The 7658-nt window shown below is 47.6% G+C and overlaps 1 protein-coding gene across 1 annotated transcript; it reads right to left on the reverse strand.

Annotated features, from left to right (window-relative positions):
* Window positions 1–1981: 1981 nt before the first annotated feature.
* On the reverse strand, window positions 1982–2660 carry SENP8 (SUMO/sentrin specific peptidase family member 8). The gene has a single exon (XM_010292739.1). It carries the CDS (start codon window positions 2618–2620, stop codon window positions 1982–1984), a length of 639 nt encoding a protein of 212 aa, XP_010291041.1. The 5' UTR covers window positions 2621–2660.
* Between the last annotated feature and the right edge of the window lie 4998 nt (window positions 2661–7658).

A 7658-nucleotide genomic window follows, 5' to 3' on the forward strand; every position in this document is an offset into this window, starting at 1 on the left:
GCCCTGCCCTGCCCCATGGGGATGAGGAGCACTGGGTGCCCTCTGGACGAGCACAACCTGCTGGTGCTTCCGCGGTCGGACCCACCACCCTGCCTTCCAACCTCCCCTCTGCCCCACGCTCCTCCCCGGCCCAAATCAACCCCTTAAAATAAAAAAAATAGGAGATTAAATCAGCTCACACAACCTCCTCGCTATCGCACAAGGCACGGGCGGAGTTTTCCCCAGGCTCGCTGGCTCTCCAAGACCGATTTCTGCTTAGTTTCACCCACTGCAGGGCGCGGAGCGGCTGCAAAGCCGCTGCGAGACCCGAGGCTCTGCCTGGGTGACACAACCCAAGAAACCGTGGGGCAGCGGGAGCCACCGCTTGTTGGCGGGTACCCACACAAACGAGGGGACGATGCTGACGAGCATGCGGTTTGGTTTGAGTTTTATTCTGGACCCGGGAGAAAGACAGCTTCCCGCGGGGGCAGTGATGTTGCTCTGGCAGCCTAGGAAGGAGGGGAAGAACCCCGACCTTCGTTTCGTCCCACCGCTGCCTGTATGGGTTTGCTTGGGTGTTTTGGGAAAGCCTGGGCTGTGGCTACTTCCCTTCGCCTCAGCAACAAGGAAAGTTTAAAGCCCTTCCTACAGTTCCTCACCCTGGGTGCTGTGCTGGCACACACACCGGTGGGGCTGGGCTGGCAGTGTGATGGGTGGAGAGCTCCGGGTTCAAAATTAATCCTTCCCCCTTTTCTGAGGGTTATATTTAACCTGGATTTCCCTGATCCAGTTGGCGTGCTGGGGTGTGGTTGCTCTGCTAGCCACCACCTGAGCAACCTGCTCTTTGCTTCTCATGAGGTTAGAGATTATTCCTTATCCTGCAACGATGTCTTAATTTAATTTTTATTTTTCCTACTGCTAAGCCTTGTCTTTTAACAAGGGGCTGTGCTCTGAGATCCCAGCCGTCATCCAGCACGGGAGGAAAAGTGTATTGAGGACTTCTCTGGCTTCAAGGAGACCGCAGTTATCTTTGGCTTTTATACCTCAAACTCTGTCCTTTTGTTCTCCCTGGTGTGTTTATCTCGAGTAACAGAACTGGTTTTGTGCTAGAGGAAGCAGCGCCTGCCTCGTACCGTACGCGCTGAGCACCGGCAAACGCTAATGAGGGTTGGGGAGTGCTGACGACCTAAAATTGTAATGAGAAAAAAAACCCCAAAACCTCAAAGAGTGAGTGCCACTTTTCATCTCAATTAAGTTTCCTTTCCTAGGCTTGGATTTCTCAGCTTCCTGTTAAGCTTCCAGCAGTTCAGAGTCAGGTTTTAATTTCTAGTAAGAGCAAGCAGGGGTGGGGGGCAAGAAAAAAAGCTATGGCTGTACAGCCTAGGAGCACCCATCTGAAGAAAACTGATTTTTTTTTTTTCCCCTCTCCATTTTTAAATTAATTGTAGCATTTCTTTTGGAGTCTCATTTTTTGACATCAACATCTCAAAGGTTTTCAGGGGTAAAAATCCTTGCTGCTAAAGCCTAGACTGCTCCAATACCGCTAGCGGGAGGCACAGATTATAAGTATCCACGATAAAGCATTTGGGGGCTTGGTTTTAAAGGACATTTGCTAAACCTGGCTTGGAACAGCAATACCTGTAGCCAATTAAAGCCACCTAACGAGGGCGTGTTGCCTGCTGGGCAAAGGTGGGAGAAGTCTCTTTAGCCACCCATTTTGCCACAGCAATTAGTATAAAAATTCACCATGGAGAGGAGGATTTCTTTGAAAACAAAGTGACTTTTCTAGTTAGAAATTCAAAGGCCAGTGACTTCCAGAGGGGACTAAGGCTTTTCCAGGAGAGAAGAGGGTGTTTGGGGGTGTAGCCATGCTGGAGGGGTTACATTCTTCTTCTTTGGGACAATCCTGCGCATGGGCATCTCCTTCAGGCACTGGGGGTGCTGCCTTGTGGTCGGGGAAGGCAGTTTTTTTTGGGGGGGGGGGCTGTAGCTGCATTCTTGATCACTTCTGTGCCAGTTTCATAACAAGAGCTTTCCACTCTGATCTCTTCTGCGTGATGTAGGGGGGGGTGAGGAGCTGCAGCAAAGGCTCTGGCTGGCCCCTGAAGTATCCCTGACACAGAGCCTCTGCGTTGCAGATCACGTACATCCCACAGTCATAGCTGTTCTGCTGGGCAGGCGCCTTCTCCTCCACGAAGGTTGCTTTGCCTCCTCTTTTGCCTAAGAAGGCCTCTAGCTTCCCCGCCACTTGCTTGGCGTGGACAGAGTTGCATTTACTGTGGGAATCGTAATGGGCGAAGCACTTTTTGTCCCTGAAATAAACCAGTAAGCTCCAGTGGGTGCCCCCAGCGACCTGGTTGGAGTTATCATTGATAGGCAAGAACACCAGCTTCTTGTGGAGAAGGTCCAGCGGTTGAAGGAATATGGCTATTTCTTCCTGGCTAAGGGCACATTTAATGAACTGAGCCACTTCAGGGCTGATAAAACAAACCTGATCGCTAAATTCTCGGAACTGGTGGTTGGCGAAGTACTCGAAGGCAAACCCGATGATGTGATCGTTAAGCCAGTTCGGGGGCTCCAGCAAGACAACGTCCGATTGCCTCAGCAAACTGTCCATGTAACTGAGAACAACAGGGTCCATCCTGCGCAGGTCGGGGCCGCAGCGCTCCAGGAGACTTCAAAAGCTGAAACACAGAAAGGGAAGATGAATTAAGAGGAATTAGATCACACCTGAGACAAGATACAGCACAGCACATATCTCCAGTTCTTTCTCAGCAAGCAGTGAGCAAAAGCCCGGGTTTCCCAGATGGATGTTTGAAGGACCGGTGTGTGAATCATCTGGCAGATGAGCAGATGGAGGACATGCAGCTCCTCCTCTGCAGTGTGTTGACGGGTTGAGCCAGGCTCCTCTGCTGCTCTAGGAGCAGTGCGTGGCCCCGATGAGATGCAGATTTCATCGTTATGATCTTAACCTCAAAGCAAAGTGATTTCAAAGCAGTTCCTGCTTGGGAGCTACAGGCACACCTTCAGTTCTGTGCTTTGCACAGGAACCGTAGCGCAATCTAGGTTGGTGTTTTGGTGTTCTGGTGTTTCAGTGTTTCACCTGCACAGTGACAATCACTGGAACCCTTTGCATCACTGGTATCCCTTAAATAAAAGTCTTTTTGGGCCTGTCTGACAAGCATAAGGTCCCTTTCGTCTAGAAGACAGTGCCACAGCTCGGTGCCAGACGCATGACCTGTTCCAGGAAAACCTGCTGGCCCGCCAGCACAGGAGGCAAGGTGGCGATGAGTAAGGAGAAACAAAGCAAAACAAGATCACAAACCAGCGAGTTCTCTACCGTGGGAATCTTTAGGACAACTTTCTACCTAGCCGGTAGAGATTTTGATAACTCAAGTACCACTGAAGCTTGATGGTCTGCAAAATACCTATTGTTTTTCAGCTCAGGTTTTAACCTGCCAAAATTTTGCTCACAAAAGGAGAAAGCGCTTGTGGGTATGCTGAGGGGTGAAGATCCCTGCAGGCTTCCACTGGTGATGTCCACCTGTGAACAGAAATGACCGGTCATGCTGCCCCGCTCTTTCTAGTCTTTTACTCCATTATTTGTCCAGGCTATATTCTTCCTTCTTAACCTGCGCCTGCTTACCAGAAATAGCAGCTGCTTAGCCTTAAGAAGGTGCTTGGAAATTCAAGTAGACCGTAGCACCTTGTTCTCCCCACCCACATGCTTGAGGATGTACTCAAGGGACTTCAACAGGTCTTCCAGGCACGACTTCCCCTGACTCCTCTCCGTTTATTGGGTTATCCATGTATCCCCCAATTCTGGCCTTTCTACCAGTCGTAGAATTCTGTTTCAGAAGCTCTTGCGTGTGCTGCCTTTCCGTCTTGGGGAGAGCAACGTGTGTTTTAAGGAAGAGGTTGCACAGCATGCTATGAGGTGCTACTCAATAAACAACATGAAATACTCACTGGCAACAGACTAGGATTTAGGAGGAGATCTTCTGAAGAGAAACTGTTGATCTAAACCCCCTATATCGACCCCGGTCTTCCTTTTGCTCTCACATCCCCTGGCCCAGGCTCCTCAACCGCTGTGATGCACCATCAGCCCCCGACACTTCTCTCCTTCCCAGGACAGGGCTAGAAATGCTGCAGCTCGGGACAGCAGTGACGTGGAGGTGCTTTGGCCTCACCCTTTCCTCATCTGTGCCAAACACAGCATGAAAACATCTTGAGATTTCTTAAAGCACCGTGTGAAAACTAATAACGATAAGATCACTTTAATATGATTCACCGTAAAGAAGACACTAATTACCCATTAGGACAGGGGGAAATAAAAAACCCACATGTGTTGTTTACATGTTAGGAAGAAGTAGATTTGCGCTTCTTATAGTGACGTGAATCATGAAAATGTCCTTCCTGGCCAGGTATGCATAAATTAAGAGAGATTTATCTCTAAAAAATCTTGGCAAGGTCACATCGCCATGTGACTTGTAAATAACAGAATGGATGAAATATGCTGCATGTGTAATAACGTCGGGAGGAAGGGCTGAGGTAGAGTATCTCGGGCTTGAAAAAGCTAATAACTATTTGTGTATCGCTGATAGATCCAAGACATGCCAAGAAGCAAGAGTCACTGAAAAGGAAGGGGAGCAGTCATTGTTATTTATACTGAGCCAAACACAATGGTATTTGGACGAGCTGCCTATGTTAATGAAGTCAAACTATTTCCAAGTTTGTGGAGCAAATCCATTGCAACAGCCTGCAGTATAAAAACAAAACAAAAAATCCAAACGAAGTCCCAGCAACTCCGTAGCATGCCTGAATATAATCTTGTTTAAAGAGCTGTACATCCTAGAAGCGACCAGTTTGTGGGTTTAACAGGGTCACTTGCTGAAATACTTTTTGCATGTGCCCATACAATGCCCCAGATTTTCCTTTACTGTGTGTTCTTCCTCTTTCTTCTTCTTCTAGAGATGTACGAAATACAGCAGATAGCTTTCCAGTCAAGTCCAAACGGGATTACAGTCTAGGAAAGGAAGCCGGCGTCCTGTATTCTGTTAATTTTCCACTCTGCAGAAACATCATTTGTGGGGTTTTTTTCTGGTCAAGGCAAAAAAAAAACCAAACAAACATTTGGCAGCTTCTTACAGTCAGGAAGGGAGAATGGTTATAGCAAATGCTTAATTGCCATTAGCTATTACTTTTAATTTTATTGCCATCTGGTATTTGTGAACTGCATGTGTGAGTTCTGCAGGATGACTCGCAGTGTGCAGCTTAAAGGAAAACCCCTTGTAGGCTCGGACGCCTTTCGGAGTCACTGAAGTTAAGTGGCGAGGGCCAAAAAAGCATAGTGGAGCTGTGAAGAGCCATCTGAGAGGTTGTTTCTTTTGAGAGAACCTCCCCATTAAAGCTAAAGAGGAATCCACAGAGAAGCCAGGATGTGGATCTGAGTACCTTTGACATTAAGGGGTGTTGAAATCCAGTCGCAGATCGCAAGCAGCTCTGCTCAGACGCAGCCAGGATTTGCTTCCTGAAGGCTCAGGCACACTCTGTTCAGAAGTTTTCCTAAAAATAGGAATAAATACTGATGCAGGTCTAGAGCATTTGTTGTAGGTTGCCAACAAGAGTCTTGCTTGTTCATTTTATTTACATATTAGTAGTTGGAATTTGTGCAAACTCTCTAATCCTCAGCTTCTCAGAGGGATATTCCTCTGCCCTGTTTTGAGCGCTAAGGTGCGAACACCAGGGAGAGAAAAAGATAATGTTTTTCAATAAAAACATTATACAGCCAACCAAGATGTAACCGCCCATTTCATTTATAGATTTAAAAACGGCGCCGTCTTGCATCAGTATGGCAAGAAGTCAAGTTCCTCTCCTTTCTCAGTTACAACAATGTAACGCTGGCAACGGTAATACAAGTTTGATCTGATGGGACTGATGGGACTCCTTCGCGTCCAGAATGCAAGGCAAAGCCTCCGTTCTGTAATACTTGAGGAAAAAAAACCCAAACCTATTATTTTCGCAACATTAAAGACAACTACCTTCTGCATGTAATTGTTGCCTCGCGCTCTGAAGGCAGCACTTGAGAGCCAAGGAATGAAATTCCCTAGTAATTTACTGTAAATAAGTAACGATGGACCAAAGAGAACATACATTAAGGATGAATCGGATTCCTAACGTCTATTTTAATAAATTAAAGGTGCTGAGAACATCCAGAGTGAATATTTTAAGGTACCATGTCACTAAACTCCTGTGCCAAATTTAAAAAATATGGAGGTAAATACAAAATGTCACCTGAAAGACAAATTATTCAGACTTTACCGGGGAAGAGTAAGAGAGAGAGAGAAGTTTTCGGCAGTTTGGCTGAGGTCTTTGGAATGACCAAGAATAAAAGGCCTCACAATTTAATCACCAGACTTTACTGGAAATACTTTATTTAAAAAATACTGTATTTCCCTTTTACTGGAAATAGAGTTTTTAGACAGCGTGCCCGTGCTTTTATTAGCGGTCGTTGTAAATGGCAGCAAGATCGGACAAGGAACATCAATTTCTGTTTATCAGCGGGAGCTGGGCTGGGCTACCAGCACCTGAGTCTCTGTACTTATCTGTCTCCTAGTAGAGCTGGAGAAGAAACTCAAGCAAAGTTAAAGAGCCAAGACAGAAAAGAGGTCTAGTCGCCTACTCTTTTTGTTAAATACAAGCAATTTCTTTGTAGTCTATAGATTATAATTCCTGTATGATACGAGAACAGTCTTTGCGGGTTCAGTGGGCCCTGAATGGCCGAGTCAGAAGACAATGTTTGTAATTTCCGCACACACAGACAATGCCCAAACCTTTCCATTCCCTACCAATTCCCGAAACCAAGCACGTATGGCACACGACACAACCAAACTCCAGAACCCTGCTCCGTTCCGCAACATCTCGTGGGGCGATAAACTAAAAGCCAGAAGAACTACACCAAGTGCTATTACCTCAAATGTGTTTCACTCCCCAGGACGGGGTTGGTCAAAGCATTAGGTTTAACAGGAAAAAAAAAATCCCAAGCGATCTGAACGCCTGAGGATGAGAGATGCCACCAGGACTCTCCCAGAGGTAACAATGAGAAACCCCTCAGCTCGGACCATCGCAACATTGTTAAGCCGGACGTCGATGGATCGCATTCACCTACTTTGAGAAAGAGTTTATTCAAGAGAGTAGTGGGAAGTGCTGGGAGGGAATACGATTTGCCTGAAAGGCCTAGAGGTTGCAGGAATTCGGTCACGAGGAGGAATTTGGTCAGAGGAACAGATTCGAGCTGTCATTGCTCTGCAGAGTCACAACCCACAGTTCCCGGGTGGAGAGACGATGTACTTGACCCCGAGCTTTTCCCCACGGCTGGAAGTCGGTGCCGGGCAGGATCAGAGCACACGAGCTGCCCCCCGGGAAGAGCTCGCTCATCCTGCTGCTGTTTCTAAGGAAATAAATGAGAGAGGAGAGGGCTCACCCGGCCTGGGTCAGGGTCAAGGCCGAGGTGGGGAGCAGGGCCTGACACAGGACCAGCCGGCAGCGCCGCTCCCTGCAAGCCCACCCAGGCCAAGCGGTGCCCGGGCAGCCCCAGCTCGACACCCGGTGCCGGTAAAACAACTCCGTGTTTAACGATTTTAACCATTTTCCCTCAAAACGCGTTGAAGCCTCCGGGC

The sequence above is a fragment of the Phaethon lepturus genome, unplaced genomic scaffold (genome assembly GCF_000687285.1).
Source record: "Phaethon lepturus isolate BGI_N335 unplaced genomic scaffold, ASM68728v1 scaffold28098, whole genome shotgun sequence".
Taxonomy (NCBI): Eukaryota; Metazoa; Chordata; class Aves; order Phaethontiformes; family Phaethontidae; genus Phaethon; species Phaethon lepturus.

What these genes read in the sequence shown, in the direction of transcription:
- SENP8 (XM_010292739.1), bottom strand. Translation starts at nt 2,620, where the DNA reads ATGGACCCTGTTGTTCTCAGTTACATGGACAGTTTGCTGAGGCAATCG.